Source organism: Glycine max, chromosome 17 (assembly GCF_000004515.6).
Source record: "Glycine max cultivar Williams 82 chromosome 17, Glycine_max_v4.0, whole genome shotgun sequence".
Taxonomy (NCBI): domain Eukaryota; kingdom Viridiplantae; phylum Streptophyta; class Magnoliopsida; order Fabales; family Fabaceae; genus Glycine; species Glycine max.
The window spans coordinates 1,540,000-1,562,768 of NC_038253.2; the positions used below are offsets into that span (position 1 = coordinate 1,540,000).

The following is a 22,769-nucleotide window of genomic DNA, read 5'->3' on the forward strand; positions in this document are numbered from 1 at the left end:
AAATAACTAAGTGAACAAAGAGAATAAAAGGATAAATTTAAAATATTAATATAAATAATTAATAAATTTAATGTAATAATTATTTTTTTAAGAAATACAAATTAATTAAAAGAGTTTTGATAGACGGAGGAGTATTAGAGAGGAAATTTTCCCCTTGGAATGTTCCTAAATCTGAAACAGATTAACCTGCTATGAAATAAACAGCAATACACAGTCCAAGTCGCTGCAAAGCAAGCAGGACAAACACACAACGCCAACCCAAGTTTCAACCAATAAGCAGTAGTTAATTATCATAGCCAAAGTGGCTGCAAAGCAAAAGACGATTCTTCACTTTACGGTTATAAGAAATAGAAAAGACTACTACAACGACATTTCATGCCGAGCAGGTAAATTATTTTCAGAGGCCCAAGTTTCTGCAGCAACATTAATTACCAAAAAAAACAACAAAAAGGAACAAACTATTTTGTTTATGAAAAGAAAGGATAATATCACTAAGCATTGTCAATCGGGGCGGTTTCATCAGATATATTAGAGGTGTGATTAGAATCAGAATTAGAATTCAAAGGGTATCCAATTCCATTTCGCTTGTCGGGGAAAATCATGAAAACCCCACCTGCAAAAACCCCAATAGCCGTGGGGAGCACCTGAAGCAGACTTTTCTGAGTAACCTCAAAGCCGGGGTAGAAGCAGTGCACAGTGTTGGTGTCCAACAGCCCCAACACCGCGAACACTAACAACGATAACGCAGCACGCACGAAGTCACCCAACCAGAGTTTGTCAACGGACTTGGACTTTTCTGGTTCGGAAAAAGGCCACAGTCCCTTGGGGGTTACGATGCCGTAATGCCTCTGGTTGTCGCTGCCTATGTAGCTATCGGTGAAGGAAGAAAATGCGCAACTCAACCCGCATGCAACGAGAACAATGCTGCTGAGCCACTTGTTGGTGGCGTTGCATTCACCGCTGTTAGTCACAACGGGGTTTAGGAATTGGAACACGAAGACAGTGCCTGTAGGGAGCAGCTTTATGAGGCTGCCAAATGCTGAGAATGTCGTGTTTGTCACGCCTTTACCTCCGTTTTTGCTGGTACTATTTGTTTTTCTAGTTGGATTGTCTGCGGCCATTTTTTTTGCTTTTCTGTTTTTCTAGTTGAAATGTCGTCTTTGTCACACACAATTTAGTGTATTCGCTTGTGTTTTTTTTTTTCTTGCTCTGCCTGCTGCTTGTACGTTTTGATCTTTATAAAGAAGCAGGAATTGGCTTATTTCTACGCAAAATGGCTTAAAAAGACCAAGATCTTTTATTATAGTAAGTTGCATTTGTGAGCTTTGAAACTTCTCCATAATTAATTAAGCTTAAAAAAGACCAAGACCTTTTATTACATACAGTTAATTGCATTATTATTCTATGTCATGCTCGTTGAACGAGTCCAAACGTTTTCAAAATGAAAAGTCTGACAAGGAAAAAACACACGTACACACACACTAAGTCAAATAAAAATTACACATACGAAGAGTATTAATTGGCATTTACAGTAACAGACACATTAAAGGTGGTTGTTTTTCCTTTTAAAACAAATATATCTTTCCTCAAGTTTGTAAATTCTCTTGTGATAAAATTTGTATTGTCTTACTCATAAAAAAAATAGTATTAATTGTCTCTTGAGCGATATATTAAACCTGACTATTTAATTTAGACTAACACATGAGACTATTTATTGGCTTCACTTAAATAAGGTGGGTAGGTATCACTGATTACCGTCGACGATGAAATTTGAGTAAGAAAGTGTTCAAACTTCAAATGACAAATCCAATAAAAATGGAGAAAATGACGATTCACGTGTGAAAGTGAAGAGAAAAACTAAACACAATAGAAGAAAAGGAAACCTGATGAAAATGGGTGACCAGTCCGCGTCTTTTTTTCTTTTTTGTGAGCTTCCTTCAAGTTTCCTCTCTTTTGCTATCTTCATAAATGGAGTTTGAAATAAAGCTAACTGCTTGAATTGACCATTTTGCCCGTATGAGTTTGGTAATTTCTTCCTAGAGGGAGAGGAACCTCCTCCTGGCTCCAATAATGAAGAGAAAAACAAACAAAATAATAACAGAGAATGACAAGAAATTAGAGGTGTGAAGGTCTCAATATTTTCCACTTTCTCTCACCCAAAAGTGGAATTACATATAACGCTTCTCAAAAAACAAGTATTTTCCCGGTCTTGAAATCAAATTTAAAAAATCACCCTAATTTAAAAAATTAACTAATGTCATTTATTTGTATTAATTTAATCTGAAAATGATATTTTTTTAAAAATTATCCTTCATGTATTACCAAAAAATTATCCTTCATGCAATCTTGATATCAAGAAAAAAAAATCATTAAAAAGAAGATCTTAATTAAATGAAGAATATATTTGAAATGATTTCCTCAAATAAGATAAAATTAATTTAAATTTACTTTATATTTGAAACTAAAACATAAGATTTTTTTTATATAAATTCGAGATAAAATACTTACTAACCAGTGAGCCCATAAATCAATTAGTATGGAGTTAGTTTAACTTAATGACTTCAAAATTGAATCTTGATATATAATATTTTAAATACTCTATAAAAAAAAAGTTTTTCCGGCCATAATAATTTTTGTCTCCTTATCATAATTGACTTTGATGAAAAATACATCTTGTCTACACATTTAAAAAAAAAACTATAAATTCAGACAACATGAAGTGCTAAAAACAAAACAGTTTTCATTGTTCACCGATAACATTGCTTCTCCCTCATACACTCCATGACATTTCAGTGTCGATCTTATCCACTAGGCTTGACATAATTCCTTTTGGGCCTTGCTTGAGGCATTTGTTTTCAGGTATTATGATCCATAAATTCTTCCAATACATGGCTCCCCTCAAAGCCCAATTATGGGTCAATAACTTATCAATTCGAGTAACCTTTAGATTGCTTCCTTACTTGTGATTTGTCGGGTTGTTTATTTACCAAGAAAATAAATTATTATTTTTATTGACTCTAATTACTATCTTTGACTTTCCGACAAAACTGCTAAGTATCTCTACAAACTTCAATCTGACCATTGCATTAATTCTCAATTCAAGATTGAAACTCAAATTTTCTTCACAAGTGTTACTACTTGACCTATGCGAACTACTATATGAAAATAAATTAATTACTTGTTTCTGACTTACGAAACTAATCAGAGATTAATCACACGATGATTTTAGCGGCGATCTTACAAACGCCACAACCCGCAATTTTTTTCGACCACAGATATATAGTGTGATAAGGTTTAAGTTTGTCAGAACATTTTATTTTTCTCAAATATATATCTCTTAAACTATTAACTCTGAACTATTTAGTCTTGATTCCTCAAGAATACAGTTTACCTTTCAACTTTAGTTTGTCCATATTTATTATATATGAACTAAAATAACCATATGTTGATAAATAAATAAAATATAATCAGTAAACTTGTCTTCATTCATAAATTTTGTCAAATAGAAAAAGTATTATTATATCTATAACTAAAATTTGGACATCTCATACTTAGAAAAATAATTTCTTTAATATTAAAAAATTATATACTATCGATACCACATATTACTGCATTAAATAAACAAACATAAAATGAAATGTCTATAATAATTAATCGATTTTAATTAAAGTTTAAGATCAAAACATTATTAGTAATATAAAAATATAACAAAATATTCTCACATGATAATGTAACATCTCACTTCATGATTCTTGACGTAAGATGCCTAGATACACTACATATTATTATTTTATTTTTATATATATTATGCAAATATTAATTGACCTATATTTCAAATTTACGAAAAGTAATTCCGAATAAAAATTACGAAAAGCATTTGTTTATTCTTCTCCAGATGCCCTTGCAAAACAAGAAAAAACTTAAAATGCATTTGAATAAAGAATTTTAACAAAAGAGAGTAATTTAACACAGAATATTTATTGTTTGGATGTTTTCTTGAAAAGAATTTAAAATTTTAAAATAAAATTTTAAACAACTAAAATATTAAATTTCAATTTTCTTTTAAAAATTAAAAAATTAAAATTCTCTTCTTAAGAATAAAAAAGATATCAATCATATTTTCTTTTTTTTCACCTCATAAGTTTAATTTGTTTTATTCAAATATATAATTTTAAAAATAAAAAAATTTCAATTTAAAATTCCTAAAATTTAAAATTTTTTAAAATTTTAAATTCTCCCATAAATTAAATCTGCTGAAATCTCCCCGAGTTAATAATTTACTCCACTTTACAAAAATAGCGTACAAGAAGCTGGCAAATTCACAACAGAACAAGAACCATTCACTTGTTGATCACTTCACACTGTTCATGGCTGAAACTGAAAGCCCAACCCACACAAAATTCAAACACTTTCTGGATTTTACAAAACTACGTTCCAGTTCCTCCTCTAGTTATCCCCCCTTCTTACTCAATTTTTTTTCCCACCCCTTTGAACTACAAAAACTAAAATTTATTTTAATGTTTTAATAAGCAACCCTAGAAATATGTTACAAGTTACATGTTACATCATCAAAGCCTCACGGCTTCAAACGCTACTCCAAACCTTTAAACATTTCACCCCCTAGTTCAGATCATCCACCCTTTCGTTTAAAAAAATCACAATCGGGTCAGAACTTCAAACCGGGACGGGCTTAAAGTTAACGGTTACGGAGAGAAGACGAGAAAGAGAATATTCTGGATAATAATAAGGTGAGAAAGAGAGACTGTAATATGGATCATTTGTCGGGGTCCGACCCGATCCAAATCCGGGACAGCAACCCGACTCGTTTTCATTCGAGCCGGAGCAGACGCCTCAGATCTCGCGTGGCGGAGTCATCAACCGCCGCCGAGGCCTGCTTCTTCGTCGAAAAAGACGGCAGAGGAAGCGCTTCCGGCGACGGAGACACAGCGAACGCCGATCCGGCGTACACGTCGCTCTTCACAGCCGAATCGAGCGACTGGCCCCTCCGTAGAATCGTCACCTTCTCCAAACCATTGCTCCTCGCCACCCTGGAATCATCACTGCTCGGTCTCCTAAACACCGCCGCCGAGGTCTCCGCCACCAGCGGCATGCCAGAAGCCGGAACAACCCGTTTCTTTTTATCGGGTCGGGCAACCGGCTTCCGGCACGACCTGGAAGTGGCAACATGGTTGCTGTGGTAATAATAATTACAGTAGTTACCGGAACTCCTCCGCCGGGAAAAGTCAGCGGGAGGAGACATGATTCGTTCTACGAAACAGTCCTGAGGCCGCAAAATCTGGGTTCCCATGGCAAAAGATTTAAACAATTTTTATGTTTAAAAAAAAAAAAAGAATAATAGTTATATACCTCCAGAGAAGTAAATGAAAATGAAGGAGGGAGAGAAGAATAAAACACAGTATGGTGTGGTAGGTGGTAGTGAATTGGAGCAAGGGGTTGATATATAGCGTATGAGAAAGGAGACAAGGGTGGGGTAGGATTGCCACCGACCTAGCAATAAACCAAAATGACGCGTGAAATAAATCAAGAGAGAGAAGAGAGACAGGTGTTGTTGGCTGACCAGACTAGCTCTTCGTTTGTAAACGGCGACTGTTACTCCTTGGTGAGGAGACCATGATTTCTTTTTTTTCCTTCCAGCTTTAGCTAATTGCTATTGGTAACGTCGTCAGGTTAGTTGTCCTCTTCCGCCTAGATTATTTACTTGCCTCATGTTGCCTACTAAAATATTCCTTTTTCTTTTTCTCAGTTATTATTCACCAATTTATTTTACTAAAAGAACAAAAAAAGAAAAAACTGGGCCCTGTACCAAAAAAGAAAGCTACTTTGGCTTAGTATAAAAGAAGGAAAACGACACCTGCGCAATGGAAAATTGTCTGGTGGCACTCAACAGTTTTCTAAAGTTAAAACCAGGTCACGGATTATCAAATAAAAAAATCAGTACATCAAATATTTACTTTTATTTTAATTATAAAATTTATTTTCAAGAAGAAGAAAAATCCAGAATTTTTTATTTTTTTAATTTATCAATTTTACCTGCAATTTTTTTAATAAAATCTTTTTTCTGTTAAACGTATTACGAAACCTGTCTGTTAAACTAACACAAGAGACTGCATGTTTGGCTTTCAAATATTTAAGTGACTTCAGATACAGACTTTTTTTTATCTTAAGAAATGTTTTAATGTTAAATTTTAATTAATTTAAATTCATACTCTAATTATGTTCAACAACTTGATTAATTCTATTAAACTTCAGAAGAAATTTTCGCATATTGTTTTCTTTTTTTGCCATGATTTGAAAGCAACTTTATCAGAGTGATAATGGCGAAATCCCAATTATCCTGTGAGTTAGAGCGCACTAATACTTTTCATTTCCCAGTTGTCCCTCACCTCAAAAGTTGCAACTTGCCTGGTACCCTGCGAGACTCAAAATGCTTAATTAAGGTAATTAATTATTCCTTGGAGCTAATAATAATTGAAAGCGGTACAATCTACTCAAATATAATTAATATAAAATGAAAAATAATATAGGCAACGATTTTGTATAGATCACGTGGCTTGTTCTTTCCAAATACCGAACCTTGAATATTTCTTATAGTTTTTCTAGAGCATATCATATGAAGTTGCCTGTTTCTTGGTCACACGCCCACACCCGTTTGTTTTTTAACTTAAGACATGCTCTAATTTTTATTCGTTCAATCAATTATTAATTATTATAATCAACAAAATCAAAAGAAAATCTTATTTTTCAAGGGATAAGAACTAAAATGGCCATGCAAAATAGTAGGAAAAAAAAAGAAAATAAGGGTTGAAACTTGAAAGGGATATTTACCCTTACTTTTATGTATTATCTTGGGCGTTAAAGAAATTAGTTAAAAATTAGTTGAGAATTAAAAATAATAATTAAATTATATTTTAGAAGTTTCTAATTAATTTAGAGAATTAAAAGTGTTTGACAATATTAATTATTAAACTGACTAAGAAATGCAAAATAATATTAAAAACATATTTATTTTCGGGTAATCATATCTTTTAACCTTTTTAGTTAATTTTAAACTTTTGTCACTTTTGTTTAGTAAACAACTAGTTGATTAAAAACTAAAAGCAAAATTATAATGTTAGAGAAAAAACTAAGTAAAAAGATAAATAAATGCACCGAGAGTAAAAAAAGAGTTGTAAAAATGTTATAATTAATATGATATTTTTTTATTGATTTTTTAATTTAATTATTTTACAAGTTAATTATTAATTAATTTATAATTTGTTGTAAATTTTTTAATGATTGTTTTTAATTCTTACCAATTAAAACAGTTAAAGATTATAAGACTGATTTCATAAAAAATTATAAATTTAAATTTTGATCACCAAAAACTAATAAAATAAATTTGGTGAATATAAAAATTATTAATTAATATTGACCGATAAAAAAATAAAAATAATTAAAGATAACTTTCTTATTATGTTAGCTAGTTTAGTCGAGCATTTCATCGTTACGCGCGGACGTTTGGCCCAGCTTCTATCTTGATCAACTTTTCCTCTGAAACAAAATCTTAATCGATTTTTATTATAATTATAAAAAAGATTAACTGTCGTCAGCGTTCAGATGAAAACATATTTGAACCAGTCATCATGTAATGCACGTATTTGATGTATTATCCTGCATTTTGTATTTAACACTGTAATGTTACGAGTGATTTGATATTTCATCTTACCAACAAGAGTTACGTTGTAGTGATCATAATAGATAAGATGGGTAGGGATGTATAGTAATTGTTTATATATTCATATTTTTTTAAAAATATGCATATTTCGATTTTATATCTATAGGGATAATAATTTTAATTTTCATTCCATATCTATTGGGTACGTATATGCTTATATAACCGCATTCGTGACTTATATTTTATTTATGCATAAAGTTAATAAATTAAAAAATTAATAAATAAATTAAAAATTCACTCTTAAATAATTTAAATATAACATTAAAAATATTTACACATAATATTAAAACAAACTATAATAACATTAAAAATATCTACGTATAATATTAATGCAGACAAACATAAAATATTAATCTAAATTTATAAATAAACTACATTACATAGAAAATTATTCGGCATAAAGATTCTTCAAGATAATTTTCTAATTACTTAACAAAATTTTCAATTAAACAACATGTGATGATAATCTTCTCCAAGACCTATTAACAAAGTCATAAATTTATACATAAAAATAAATAATAATTTAATATTATTAAATAAAGTGAAATAAATATAATATAATATATGTTAAACCTAATATCATTAATATTCGAGATTTGCAAGTCAATCAAAAATCAAAATATTATTTAAAAGTATAAGGATAGTATTGACTTTAATATAAAAATGCTAACATGAAATTTACATACAAAAATCATAAAAATCATAGTTGTATTTCACCATTCTAACTTAAAAATACTTACATAAAATAAAATTAATATGACACATTCTTAGTCCAATAATCTCAATTATAACATCAATACTTTAATTGGAAACCATGAAATATGACTTTAAAATATCAATTGAATTATAAAAATACAACTAATTTTTACATAAAAGTATAAATATAATATAAATTATATACTTCAATATCATATTTTTAATTACATAAATATATAGTATATATCATATGTGCGGGGCAGAGTGGGACAAGGCAGGATGGATACTATAATAACTGTGCCCGTACTTATTTTTACAAAAAAATATGGATAAATATTCATCTTATTCGTAATCTCAATAAATAAATAATCATTCTCTTTGCTTGCGAATATTTTTGCAGATTTTCATAGAATCTAGGTCCATTTTATCATAAAGTTATATTCATTCCATATTCACTCTTAGACTTATTCAGCTCATTTAAAATTATTGAATAAGGTTGTCTCTTTTTTTTTTCTTTCATGTATACCTGTTCAAATCGTTTACTGAACACATAAAGATTCGTTAAAAGTTCTCTTGTACTCGTTGTATTGAGAAATCTTTTGAGTGATTATCTTCAATGCAATTTTCCAAGTTGGATCTTTGTATTTTCTTAGAGATAGCGTAAGTTTTTTTTTTTTTTAAATTTGCAACGTTAATTGAGACATAGTGTAAGTTAGTTATGATATAATTAATTAATCATTTAAACTTAATACGTGTATGACAATTATGACTTAACTAAAATGAATTTGAGTGATAATATATGAATATTCATGTTTTTTAAATACCTAATAAATATTTTTTATTTTTTATGTCAAATCATATTATCTATAAAATTTATGTTTTTCTCACTATGTGCCTATTAGTATATTGGGTGTCCGTATGTGATTTTTCAATGAATTTACAGTCGTTAATCTTGTGCCTGTTAAAAAAAACTATACATGTCTGTTTTTTCAATTAATTTACTTGGGTGCATTTGTTGCAATACAAGGGATAACATAAGCAAACTGTGTATATGACTAATTGAGTCGCAATATAATTTTTATTTTTATTTTTATTCATCATTATGTTCGATGGTTGATATATAACACAAATAATTTTATATTATATAAATTGTTGTTGTGAAATCTTATTACTTGTAATGTCAACTAACATAAGCCGGTTTTTTTAGCTATTATTTGAAAGAAGAGACTATGTTTTTTTTTTATTTGAATGGATTTTTGGTTTATTCCAAAAAGTTTTTAAGCATATGTATTTTTTAGATTTTTATATTAAACTACTCCTAAACAAATTTATGGCTTTGGAATGTTATGAATGGCTAAAGTAAAGTGCTTGAAAGTAAAAAATGTATATTTAAAGACAATAAGAACAATAAAAGAAATTATAAAATTGAGCAAGTAGGATAATTTAATTTCTGAAGGTCGTAGACTTGTTTTACATCATCATAACTCTTTTTTTCTAGGAATAAGAATGGTTACATAGCATATTGGACTCCTAATCACTATCTCCAGGATCTAGGAGATCATGGTTTATAAGGTTTTAATTGTCAATCCTTTTGATCATCGCATCTCACTATTCTTGAGGCTTTTACACATTCAAATAACGAGCTCTATTCAATTATTTTTACACATTTTCCCTTTATCATTCTTGTTAGCTAAAATAGTGGTTGTAATGTCGGTTAATCCTAAATTGATATTTTTTGCCTATTAAAATTATATTTGACAATATATTTTTTAATTAATTTTTCATTTTTTTATTATCTAAAAAAATTATTTAATTGTTCAATAAATAATCTTTTAAAGTAATTTCTAACATTTCTTTAAACGTTACTTGAAGTAACATTTTTTAAAATATTAGTTTTTAGTTTTTTATATTTTATTTTATTTTTATCTTTAAAATATTTATTCATTTTTTTATTAAATTTTTTAATATATCAATTTATATTTTTTAATTATTTTAATAGTTAATTTTATATAACGCTTGTGATTTCATAAATTGACTTAAAAAAATTTAACTACCAACTAATTTTTTAAACTTCTAACTAAATCTCGAACTTTCAGTTGATTTTTCAACTCATTTTATCGTAACATCTCATAACTAACTATTTTAGTGTCAATAAATATCTATCATTTTCAATTATTTATTGAAAGCAAAGTTTTCTATTCTTATTTAATTTATTTTTATATTTTCTTTTTCATTTTCACGATCGCTTTTAAAATCAAATAAATAATAATAATTTTTATATTGTTGAATAAAAATCAAACATCACATTTTTATAATATAATTATATAAGGGTGAGAGAAATGGGAGAGAGAACATGGATAATAACACATTTTAGAGAGAAAAAAATGACATTGTCAAACATTAATACTTGATCATTGAACTCATAATCAAATCAATTATTATTATTATTACTATAAAATCTGTTAACTTTTACACATAAAAGTTGTTATTAACTCCGTGTTTTTTATACAAGTAAATAGTATACGTAATTCCCTGCACCCACCGGTGGACTGATTCCTTTCAATAATTTTCCACTAAAAAAGTAACAAAAAAGAAAAAGAAAACAGTGGGAAGAAATCTAGTATGCTTTTGTCCCATGTCTCCTTTTTCCTTGATTAAAAAAATTATAGACATGCTGAATTTTTCCTTGATTAAAAAAATTATAGACATGCTGAATATACCTCATACTTTTGGGTTCATATCCACAACCTCCCTAAAAAAAATAATAAATAAAACTATTTGGAAAGGAGTAGTGGAAACACCCTCCCAGACAAAAAAAAAAATGTTGCTGCAATAAACAATCAGAGTCTAGTTGAAGAATCATGGAAGTTACTTGCGCGCAAAGGAAGACTGAAGTTCCTGACCAATAAAAAGAGAGTCTCTGAAGTTGGGACTTAGTTGCCTTTTTTGACGTTTCTGTTTGATGAGCTACTTCAGAGTTCAGATTCGGTTGACCTAACACAAAAACATGATACTTTTGACTTTTAATTAAAATTAAAATTAATTAAATATACGTCTTTATGAAAATCAATCTTGTAATATTTGCTAAAAAAAAAATCCTATTTTAATGTCTCATTTATTCAGGATATGCTGAGAAAACATTTTAGTTAATTTTTAATTTTTTTTACTAATTAAAATAGTTATTTGACTATTTGATATAATTTTTTTAATAATTTATGGATAGTTTCTAGTATTTTTTAAAATATTAAAAAAATTAGTTTCTATTTTCTTATATTTTCTTTCACTTTTATTCAACTACTTCAATAACTAATTTTATTAAATATTTTTAATTTAATAAAATAACTTTTCAACTTCCCATTACCCGCTAAATCAAATATATATGTGCACATCCAAAATGTTAAACTTCTTTATTTATTTTCATATTTCATTAAACTAATTTCGAATCTTTCCAAATTTAGTGAGTATGTTTAAATCAAAATAATAGGTTTTAAAGTTAATTTTTTTAAGTTAACTTTAAAAAGAGCAACCAACTGATAGAATTGAAGTGAGTTAAATAGGACTAAATTTTGTTGGCTTCTAAACTTTCGAATCCATATTGTTTTTAGCAGGTTAAACAACCTAACTCATCAAACCCAACCTATTTTAACAGGTCAAAAAACATTTTATGACTCTCCATTCTAGGATAAGAAACACTAATTGTATGGTTTAGAATTGTACTACTTCATAGCACGCAGCTTTCAAAATTGCTACCATTATATGAAATAATGTAGATCGTTAGACACCACATGTACCTGCAAAAGTTCCACCATGAAATGAAGGAATCTAGTTGGTTTCACACCACACGCACTTGCTAGGGACGCCAAGATCAGCAAACTAGCTACTACCATGATATTAATTCATTGAGCTTTTTTTTTTCTTCCAAATACTCGCCTTAAAGTTATGGTTGTAGCAGTACTCACTAATTATCTTTTGTGGTGTAGTTTTTGAAGTAAACCCAACGCGTATCATTTAAGATGTATGTCATGCATTGAATTATAACTATCATTTAACCATATCAATAAGTCGAATGGACGAAGAATTTGACTCTCAAATACATGAAGAGAAATATATATTTTTTTGTCTAAATTTCCAGGTGACAAACCAAAGTTGAAAGTTTGTATATATCTATTTTTTGATATGCATTAAATAGTTATTTAGGTCAAAGTATGTATTAAATATTTAACAGGCATGAAATAGTTAGGTTAGGGATCATGGTGCCTACCAAAACTTTAGCCCAGCCCACCTTAAAATAATGTTCAAGACCCATGTCGTGCAAAATTGCGGTGCTTACGATGGGCGTGATCCAATTGTAGTAGGAAAAAGATGGAGAACACTTATAACTTTCTTTCATCTACATTTACCCAATCCAACTCTTTATGTTTATGGACGATAATCAAATTAGTAGTACTAACTCTTTTGTCATCCCATATTTTCATTATTTTGAGTCAAAGGTGACAGATGTAATAAGCCAGCAAATCAGTAATCTCCTTTGTCTCTTCTCCGAATCCAATCCTATCCATCCTCGAACCTTGCAAAGCCACATATTTTGACATCAAATTAAAGAATATAAAAAACTTCATTATTAAAGGGGAAATAAAAAACTATATAGAACACCCCATCCATGTGATGAGACAATTCTTCTACCACCAAATCAACAATCTGCAAAGATAAAATAAACAAAAAGAACTCGAAAGAAGGAGGAAAACAAAAAGAAAAATTTAGTAACTACCGATACCATATAATAATAAGAATAGTATTATTAAAAGAGAAAGGGAAGGGAAGGTAACACGCTATGGCGGCGGAATCGGGTGGTACGCCGACAAACTTTGATCTTCCCGAGGAGGTGGTGCAAGTGCTACCGTCCGATCCCTTCCAGCAGCTCGATGTGGCTCGCAAGATCACTTCCATTGCTCTATCGACACGTGTCAACACCCTCGAATCAGAGCTGTCCTCGCTTCGCGCCCAGATCGCCGACAAAGACAACCTCATCGCCGACCTTCAATCTCAGCTCGACTCCCTCGACGCTTCCCTCTCCCAAATCGCCGACAAACTCCTCCAAACCGAACAAGATAAGGTTCCAATCATCTCTCTCTCTCTCTCTCTCTCTCTCTCTTATTCATAATATAATACTATATTTTGGTGGTTGTGGTCATAGGAGAGCTTGCTCCAGGAGAATGCTTCGCTTTCCAACACCGTCAAAAAGCTCAATCGAGATGTCTCCAAGGTAATTTAGTTATTCTAAATACTCAATTTCGATTGTAACCCATTTGTAGATGAAGTGAGGGCCGGATTGTTAAATTTAGTTGTTTTGGACTTACTTTGTGTAAATATATGTATGTATGCAGTTGGAGGTTTTCAGAAAGACGCTTATGCAATCACTTCAGGAGGAGGATGATAACTCTGTAAGTTCTGTGTTGGTTTACTTTTTACTTTCAATTTGATTAGGAGACTTCGGTATTCTGGTGTGAGTGTCATTGACTAGTTTAACCCATCAATGCCTTCATCATATCGTACTGAATTATAGCCATTGTCTTGTATGAATTGAATTATTTATGATACTACTACCTTGTGCTATTTTCTGTTTCTAAGGGTATTTACTTATGGAACATTTGGCTTTTACTAATATCTGGCTCAGGGAGCAGCTCCAGACATTGTTGCTAAAATACAGAGTCAAGCAAGTTTGACTTCCACGTCGCAGATTGGAGGTACTTTTAACTTGTATGGTATCTACCTCTACAACATTGCATTTCTGTTGATTCTTTGTGCACTATGTATATTGCATTTTCTTAATTCTTATAAGTTTTGTTTGATTTATTTGTTGTTCTTGTAAAATTATTTTTTTGTTTTTAGTCCTTACAAATTACGTTTTTTTTTTCAGTCCCTATAACGCTTTAGATAACATTTTTTTAAGGACTAAAAATAATAATAAAAAATTTACAAGGATGATTTTCTTTTTTTTAAATTACAAGGACTAAAAAGATATTTAAACCTTTATTTTATTCCTGCAATAAGTTTTAGTTCTATTTGGCAGTATAGACTTACAGGCAATGTAGCAACTTCAAATAATTGCAAGCTCATTTCCTTATCGTAAGGACTATATACATACACTTCAGAAAACTGCTGGCCAAAGACTCTGAAATATCGTTAAATACAACACTTTTATCCTTTGAATATGTAGTCTGCATCTTATTATTTGGATGTCTGCACTGGCACATATTGTGTTTCCAGTGGTTTAAACTCTTAATAATGGCAATGGTTATCGATTAACTGTTAAGATTTGGATCCTCTCCTTTTCCTTGGTGACCATGATAGTGCCATGTTTTGAGGGAAAACAACACAGTTTTTCCTGTACAACATTTCCTATGCAGGTGGTCACAAATCTTGCATAGGAGTTGTTTGCATCTTTCCCTATTTGGACAACACATTATTGTCACGCTGCTAAAGAAATTGAGAGGATCAATAAAGAGTGAAAATGGTTTATTGTGTTGTTAGTCTGGTTCTGTCATTAATGTTGTCTGACAATCCAATGCATAAGCTGTGTAAGTAAACCATTTGATGATTTTAATCAATCTGACCTCAATAAATTGTTTAAATTTGATGTACAGAACACGAACGGAAACAATTCAGGTTCTATTTGGAAGAGGGGGGAGAGAGTGATAGGGTCATAGGGAGATGAATGGAAGGAAACCTTTCTATTTTTAGTACGGACTGTAGCTTTCACCTTTCATAACCCTCCCCCTCCTGGTCTTGCACATAGACCCTCACAGTTGAGGTCCTTCAGCAGCACTTTTCTCATTTCCACCTTTGAGAGATTCTAATTTTATTGCAGATAATGATGTTTCATTGCCACCGTCTGTATCTTCTTCAACAGGAAATTCTTTTGCCAAGGATCATGAATCTGATGGTGAGTACTATAACTTGTAATGAAATGGATATACATACATTTCATTTTGCGTTAACGAAGACCATACAGTATGGTGTCTGTTTTTATGTTGCTGAAAAATGAACTGCTATAATTTTGTATGTGTACCCTGACCTTTCTTGTATCTTTTTTCTATTCCATTATTGCAGCCATAAGACCTAGAGTATCACAGAATCTCCTCTTAGCATCTCAAGGTTCCACCCCTCGGATTACTCCCCCTGGTTCCCCTCCTAGTTTGTCGGCATCAGTATCACCTACGAGAACATCTAAACCTGTATCACCACAGCGACATTCAATTTCCTTTGCAACCACAAGAGGCATGTATGATGACAGGTCTTCAATGTTTTCCTCAATGTCCTTAACTCATGGTTCAATATCAAGCTCTGATGCAGGAACAGGATCACAAACTGGTGAGTTTTTCCAACTCTGCTGTTGTCGTACTTGTGTAAATACATTGTATTTAGAAATGTTTTCATTAGATCGATCCGTAGATTTTCTTGGATCTTGCATGTATTCTAGGAATGAGATGCTTAATTAATATTTTTCAACATTGCAGCCCTATAAATAATGTTTTCATTTGACTACAGCTTTTTCCCTCATTTTATATTTTCTTACTGGGTATTATAGGACGAACACGGGTGGATGGGAAAGAGTTCTTTCGCCAAGTCAGGTGAGGGATCTTTGAAACTTTGAAAATTATGGAAAAATAACTTTTGAGCTAAATAGTTGAGTCCTCTATTTTTATCTCCTGTTTGTTATTGTTAGGAACCGTTTGTCTTATGAGCAATTTGGTGCATTCTTGGCTAATGTTAAAGAATTGAATTCCCATAAACAAACAAAAGAGGTATTTCCTCCTGCCTTGTCTCTTCTCTCACAATTGATACATATAATTTACCAAAAAAAAGTTAATTGATACATATCTGTCTGCTTAAAAATTACAGGAAACGCTACGGAAAGCTGATGAAATTTTTGGGCCTGAAAACAAGGATCTGTACACTATATTTGAGGGATTGATTAATCGCAATCTCCATTGACATTGTGCTTAAGAGATTCTTTCCAAATTTGTAATAACGGATACTATCGTGCATGTCTCCTTATTTATAGCAACTTTTTTTTCTCCCCTCTGTATAATACAATACTTTTTTTTGAACATGAAAACCGAATGACAGTCTTGGCAGGACTACAAGGTTGCAGTTGGTTTCCTTGCAGTAGGGATGGGAGGTACTCTAGTTTTAATGTTCAATGCTGAGCATAGGGTAATTCATTCTTCTCTTTTTTCCTTTTTTCCCCTTTCTCTTCTTTATCCAACAGCTACAAGTCGTATCGATAAAGGAAAGATTACTTCATAACCATTAACCAACCTCATTTTATCCTAACACTTAAAAAAAGTTAGAAGCATACCGTATGAAAAGAAATGACTTAAAAATTAATTATACTAACATTATGGGTAAGAGGTTAGTTACGTTGGTACTTAGTATTTGTTTACTTTTAATTTATTCCGTTATTTATATCTTTTTAGTTTAATTGATATTACTTTAATTTTTTAACCAGTCAACATGTCAATAGACCTTAAAATAAGGTGTGTTATTATTTTCAACCCATTCTCAAGATAACCCAACTCATTTTTTAATGGGTTAACAGTATGGTGGGATAGATCTCGGATCCATCTGTTATTTATTTATTTTGTCAACCCTGACATTTATCTTACCAAACAGAGAATTATGATTTTTAATTTACTTTTTTGAAACGAAAAATTCTTTCTGTGGCCTATCCTTCGCTTGAAAACCTTTGTTGAGTCTTACAAGTGCAAATATAGCTAAATAAATACATTTTTATATTTAAGTTTTGCTAACAGGCATGGTAAAAGCATTGGTTTAGAAGTGTGTAATATACTTAGTTAGATATTTTTAATTATTTAAAAAATAAGTTAATTTTATTTTACAAGTGATTAATATGTCACGAGGTTATTGACTACTAAACGCCGTTAATTACTTTGTATCATAAGTGATTAATAGTATTATGAGGTTATTAATTATTACATACTGTTGACTACATAAATAAATATGATTAACCTTATTTCACAACTCACAAGTACCCACATATGATTAATAGTAATAGTAATATGAAGTCATTGAAATATTTAATAAGGGTTTCTGTAATTCACCATGAGATTAATTAACCCATTTTTAATGACTAATAAAAGTTAGACATTTATTCTATTTTAGATTCTAACATCAATGATTATCATATTTAATGCATATATCCTTAATTTTTATCTCTCTTTTTTCTTATAGAATCCTTAGTTTGTGTAAAATATTTCTCAACTTTATAATTATACATGCAATATATGTGTTATATATTTTCCTTTATCACACACGCCTTTGTTATTTTTATTTTATTTATTTTATGACTTCTAAGTATAGTACTTTTTTTTCCAAAAAGTATAATACTTTTAAATCTTTTTCCAACATTTTTATTATAATTGTTAATTAAAAATTATAGATAAAGAGTATTATATTTTTTTAGAGAAGATAAAGAATATAATTGTGAATTAAAAATATTATAGATAGAGTATAGCTTTTAATTAAAAGTATAAAAATATAAGTTGTAAAATAAATAAAAAATAATATAGGGTGTGTATGATAAAGGAAAATATATAATATATATTGTATGTATAATTATAAGGTTTTAGGTTTTACAAATAAATAATGCGAGAGAAATTAAGGATTTTGTAAAAAAATGAAAAAAATTAATATATATTAAATGTGATAATTACTCTATTAATGACAGAATTTAGAATAAGATAAATGTATGATTTTTATTAGTCATTATTGAAAATGGAATCAATTAACTCATTTTCGGTTCAATTAGACAATCACATTTAATAATAACTAACCACAGATACAATTAACCACATATATTTTATATGTTATGAACCAAGTTTATCAAATAAACTGAAAAACATGAGGTAGATATTTTGGTACATACGAATATGATTACTCAAAATTAATGACAATGATTAAAGAAATTAAGTTAAGCAACCTGGTCCCACAGAAAAGTAAGAAAACAAAAAGCAACCTCCCGCTCGGCAACCTGGATTTGGAGTAGAAAGAGAAAGAGAAAGAGAAGAGAATAATAATTTTTCCGGGAAAATTCAAGTTCCAATCGGAATCGGAATCGGAATCTGAAATGAGTAGTAGGGTTTGGTTTCTACTATTCCTTCTGCTGATCTCGAAATGCCATCAAGTGTGGGGCTCCTACGCGGGTTCCGCTAGCTCCATCGTCAACCCTTCCAAGGTCAAACAGATTTCCTGGAAGCCAAGGTAGTAACCTCTCTTCTCTTTTGCACTCTTTCTCTCTGATTCCATATTTTAACTTCAAATCCTTATTATATATGCAGAGCTTTCGTTTATGAAGGTTTCCTCACGGATTTGGAATGCGACCACTTGATCTCTTTAGTGAGTATTCAGTCATCTCTACCTCTATGCAAAAACTATGAGGCTGTTTCTGTTAAGCAACTTAACTTACGGTTGTTGCTTTAGGCCAAATCGGAGCTTAAGAGATCTGCCGTAGCGGATAATCTCTCTGGAGAGAGCCAGTTAAGTGATGTTCGAACAAGCTCTGGAATGTTCATTTCCAAGAACAAGGTCTTTTCCTCTCTATCTTTCTCTGTTTGTGAATTAATTGTTCATTCTTCATTATTTCTTTTATTGAGTTTTTTTTTAATCTATAGGATCCTATTATTTCTGGTATTGAGGACAAGATTTCGTCATGGACCTTTCTTCCAAAAGGTACTACTCCGTATATAGAAAATCATCATGATATTCTTGTGAAGTTGGTATGAACTAATGTTTTCTTTCCTCCTACTCCAGATGCGTTTTCTTTTTCACTGTTTGCTAGTCGATTGGTAGTCGATCATTATACTACTTGGTGTTTATTAGCTTTCTCTAGTTCTATAATGTTTGATTTCTCATGATCCTGTGTGGGGAAATCACAATATATGAAAATAAATTTCACGATTTTCTGTGATCATCATTCATCACTTGCTGTTCTTGTAATTGCCTTCCTTGGCTTTAAAAGGAAGTTCGTTAATAAAAGGGAAGTAATAGATAAAAAGTAGATTGCTCTATTATAATCAAGTAATCATGACTACGCTCAGTTGTTCATCTGAATGAGAAAGTTAGCAATATTCGATGAACTGGTAAAAAAAGAAAAAAAAATCTGTTATGATTTAATTAAGAAAATTAAAATAGATGATCCACATTGAAAGTGATGCATTATTTCAGGATCAGAAGATTAATATACCCTTGATAACGTGTATCTGTATGACCAGTTGAATGATGAAAATGGTCCACATTCTTTTATAAACACACACAAGTGTGTATATATGTACAAACAAGCACTAATCAGTGTCCTTGTTATATTTTGTGATTGAATTTCAGAAAATGGGGAAGATATACAAGTACTGAGGTATGAGCATGGCCAGAAATATGACCCGCATTATGATTACTTCACTGATAAAGTTAACATTGCTCGGGGTGGACATCGCATTGCGACTGTTCTCATGTATCTCACTAATGTAACCAAAGGTGGTGAAACTGTGTTCCCTTCTGCCGAGGTTTGTATAGTAAATCAGTAGTAATTGATGCATGCCTTTCTCAGAAAATGAAGTGTATCTTTGAAAGATCATGTCATAGTTTGTCAAGATGTACTTTCCTTCATCGAATGCCCTAGTGTCCAGCTGGGTTCATTTAGTGTTGTTATATTATATTTTATCAGAATTATTGAGTGATTCTGTTTTCCATATGATTTTTTGCTCATATTTTGACTATATGCTGATATATTATGCTCTATTTCTGACACAAAATAATGGAAACCTTAGAAACTGAACAAAAAAAATTGGAGATAAAAGTTTTGTGTGTTTGACTAAGGGAACCCTTGGCTGGATACTCGGACAGGGAGTATATGGTTTAACTATACATGTAGAAGTACATATTATGCACACTGGCACTGCACATATTCATTTTTTGGTTGTGAGTGAGATACAATCTTTTGTCCATATGATATTCTCAAGATCCTCTTCTCTAGTTTCTTCTTGTTCTGTGTCTATCTTTTATTACCAATATCTAATTTTGCTTCTGAATTTTCGTTTTGCTTACAGGAACCTCCACGTCGCAGAGGTACTGAAACAAGTAGTGATCTTTCTGAATGTGCCAAGAAAGGAATAGCAGGTGAGCAACTGGATCAGTAATTACTTTTATGGGTTTTCCTCTGCATCATACTTTCATGTCATGTTTTCTGCCATTCAATTTGTGCTAAGTTGTTGTTCTCCTCTTCTTGCGTGGCATTGTATAGTGAAACCGCATAGAGGGGACGCACTTCTTTTCTTCAGTCTTCACACAAATGCTACCCCAGACACTAGCAGTCTCCATGCTGGATGCCCTGTAATCGAAGGTGAGAAATGGTCCGCAACGAAGTGGATTCATGTAGACTCGTTTGATAAGACTGTGGGAGCTGGAGGTGATTGTTCTGATCATCATGTAAGCTGTGAGAGATGGGCTTCACTTGGAGAATGCACTAAAAATCCTGAGTATATGATTGGATCTTCAGACGTTCCTGGCTATTGTAGGAAAAGCTGCAAGTCGTGTTAGAAATTTTACTGAATGCTTCCCAAGATACTACATGTTATCTCTGCCACGGGTTTCAAATTTCAACTAGTTCTTGATTATTTTTTCTTGGACTGTAAAGTAATTCTGCATTATTATAATGGTTATGGTTATTTTCTATGTATAAAACGATATAACAAATACAAATTAATTTTTTATTATCTCAATTTCTTATAATAATTGGAAGTTATTTGCAATGACTATTTGTATGTTTAAAAAAACAGAAAATGTAATTCACTTTACAATGTGAAACTAATAAGAGGAGTATTTTTCAACACCAGGCAAAAATGTTTACAAATTAAGTGGCAAGTAATGGTAAATGCAGTTACAAGCTTACTTTTTGGAGCGGCTATTCCAATTTTTTTATTTCTAAACTTAAACAAAACAAAACCAGTTTAAATAAAATGGATTTGAAATAGTTTTTAAATAAATTTCAAAATCATTTTATCTCATTTGTAAATAAAAAAAAGTTTTTCTAGCTTTAAATTTTTAGATGTTTTGTTCATTTTGATCATTTTTTCATCCTTCTCTCTACTTCCTTCTTGGTCTTCACTCTTTACCGTCTCCATTCAATTTTTACTAGAGGTGACAAGATGGGCTAAGATGGATCGATGATTGACGCAAGTTAAACTTGCCCAATGAAATGTAGGCTTCAACTTTAATTTTTAGCATTAATTAGTTTTGAACCTTTTAGCTCGATTTCATCATGTCTTAACTTGGGCTTAGTCTAATAAACCTCACTATTGAAATGTAGGCTTCAACTTTAATTTTGAACATTAATTAATTTTGGATCTTTTAACTCGATTTGATCATGTCTTGACTTGGGTTTAGCCCTATACACTTGTATAAATTGAGCTTTTATTTGGTTGGAGTCTCATTTTATAAGCTTTAATATAAATGAGTTATTATTGATCCCATGCAAATCACTCTTAGCTCCTATCAAAAGGTTGAGAATTTTTTTTTTTTTAGAATTATCCTTCTCACGGAATTATGATTCTATTGAATAAAATACACAATGAAATCATGATTCCGTCGTTATACAATTTTTTACCCGCTTTATTACACCAAAATCATGTTTTCGTTTTTATATTTTTTAGCACTTCTCTTAACACAATGAAATCACATTTCTTATAATAATTAATTTAATTACCTTTATAAATGGTAACTTGTATCCAATTAATTTAATTTTAATTAAAAAATATTGAGTGCTATTAAAAATGATAAATATATCATAATTAATTTAATTATTTTAAAAAAAATAACTTGCATTTATAATTAATAAAAAAATCATAAAAAAATAAAAATACAATAAAAATATAATTTTGTTGTGTATTTCAATAAAAATTACTATAAAATTGTGTTTCGGTTATATACTTAACACGAGATAAGGAGAAGAAGTGTGCAGGGGGGAAGAGTGCTGGAGCATTTGAATTGATCTTTTCCAGTTATTTTAAAGTTTTGTAAGAACCAAAAGCAATTAATTATGTAGGGGTCAACAGTAGCACCCTTAATATAATGCGGACATTTTCAGCCTAACCCTCTATATCCTATGATATGCATCGAGTAGCATGAGAAAAATGGCAGAGAAGGGACAAATGTGGTTGCGTCTTCTACTTTTTATCGTTAATCACATTGATCCAATCTCCACCGTTTCATAAAAACACACATTCATTATCTCGACCCAATCTCCATTGCTCCATGAAAGGATGGG

General features: G+C 30.7%; 4 protein-coding genes across 7 annotated transcripts; 2 read left to right on the forward strand and 2 right to left on the reverse strand.

Moving 5' to 3' along the window:
• Positions 1–263: 263 nt before the first annotated feature.
• Positions 264–2,139, reverse strand: LOC100786973 (protein DMP2). The gene has a single exon (XM_014769790.3). The coding sequence runs from the start codon at positions 1,119–1,121 to the stop codon at positions 492–494; it is 630 nt and encodes a 209-aa protein (XP_014625276.1). The 5' UTR covers positions 1,122–2,139; the 3' UTR covers positions 264–491.
• Positions 2,140–4,318: 2,179 nt separating this feature from the next.
• LOC100780376 (uncharacterized) lies at positions 4,319–5,512 on the reverse strand. Its single transcript, XM_003550065.5, has one exon. It carries the CDS (start codon positions 5,306–5,308, stop codon positions 4,829–4,831), a length of 480 nt encoding a protein of 159 aa, XP_003550113.1. The 5' UTR covers positions 5,309–5,512; the 3' UTR covers positions 4,319–4,828.
• Positions 5,513–13,037: 7,525 nt separating this feature from the next.
• LOC100787515 (uncharacterized protein At4g15545) lies at positions 13,038–18,545 on the forward strand. 4 transcript variants are annotated; one of them, XR_005889392.1, is made up of 11 exons: positions 13,038–13,544; positions 13,626–13,694; positions 13,816–13,872; positions 14,106–14,175; positions 15,300–15,374; positions 15,542–15,802; positions 16,020–16,062; positions 16,158–16,236; positions 16,334–16,456; positions 16,562–16,648; positions 18,447–18,545. XR_005889392.1 is itself a non-coding variant. In XM_041011275.1 (10 exons), the coding sequence occupies exons 1-9, from the start codon at positions 13,263–13,265 to the stop codon at positions 16,424–16,426; spliced, it is 1,029 nt and encodes a 342-aa protein (XP_040867209.1). In that variant the 5' UTR covers positions 13,038–13,262; the 3' UTR covers positions 16,427–16,456; positions 16,562–16,738. The 4 variants fall into 4 exon arrangements, 2 of the variants coding, with proteins under 2 accessions (XP_040867209.1, XP_040867211.1); XR_005889393.1 differs by having other exon boundaries at positions 16,571–16,648; XM_041011275.1 differs by lacking the exon at positions 18,447–18,545 and having other exon boundaries at positions 16,562–16,738.
• Positions 18,499–21,219, forward strand: LOC100783075 (prolyl 4-hydroxylase subunit alpha-2-like). The gene is made up of 7 exons (NM_001254556.2): positions 18,499–18,715; positions 18,793–18,850; positions 18,935–19,039; positions 19,126–19,183; positions 19,835–20,010; positions 20,554–20,623; positions 20,748–21,219. The coding sequence occupies exons 1-7, from the start codon at positions 18,582–18,584 to the stop codon at positions 21,041–21,043; spliced, it is 897 nt and encodes a 298-aa protein (NP_001241485.1). The 5' UTR covers positions 18,499–18,581; the 3' UTR covers positions 21,044–21,219.
• Positions 21,220–22,769: the final 1,550 nt, after the last annotated feature.

Bases quoted from the DNA above. Each gene is read 5' to 3' on its own strand.
- LOC100786973 (XM_014769790.3), bottom strand. From the start codon at position 1,121: ATGGCCGCAGACAATCCAACTAGAAAAACAAATAGTACCAGCAAAAAC.
- LOC100780376 (XM_003550065.5), bottom strand. From the start codon at position 5,308: ATGGGAACCCAGATTTTGCGGCCTCAGGACTGTTTCGTAGAACGAATC.
- LOC100787515 (XM_041011275.1), top strand. From the start codon at position 13,263: ATGGCGGCGGAATCGGGTGGTACGCCGACAAACTTTGATCTTCCCGAG. The intron at 13,695-13,815 runs GTAATTTAGTTA...GTATGTATGCAG, and splicing joins TCAATCGAGATGTCTCCAAG to TTGGAGGTTTTCAGAAAGAC. The intron at 14,176-15,299 runs GTACTTTTAACT...ATTTTATTGCAG, and splicing joins TTCCACGTCGCAGATTGGAG to ATAATGATGTTTCATTGCCA.
- LOC100783075 (NM_001254556.2), top strand. From the start codon at position 18,582: ATGAGTAGTAGGGTTTGGTTTCTACTATTCCTTCTGCTGATCTCGAAA. The intron at 19,040-19,125 runs GTCTTTTCCTCT...TTTAATCTATAG, and splicing joins TGTTCATTTCCAAGAACAAG to GATCCTATTATTTCTGGTAT. The intron at 20,624-20,747 runs GTGAGCAACTGG...GGCATTGTATAG, and splicing joins TGCCAAGAAAGGAATAGCAG to TGAAACCGCATAGAGGGGAC.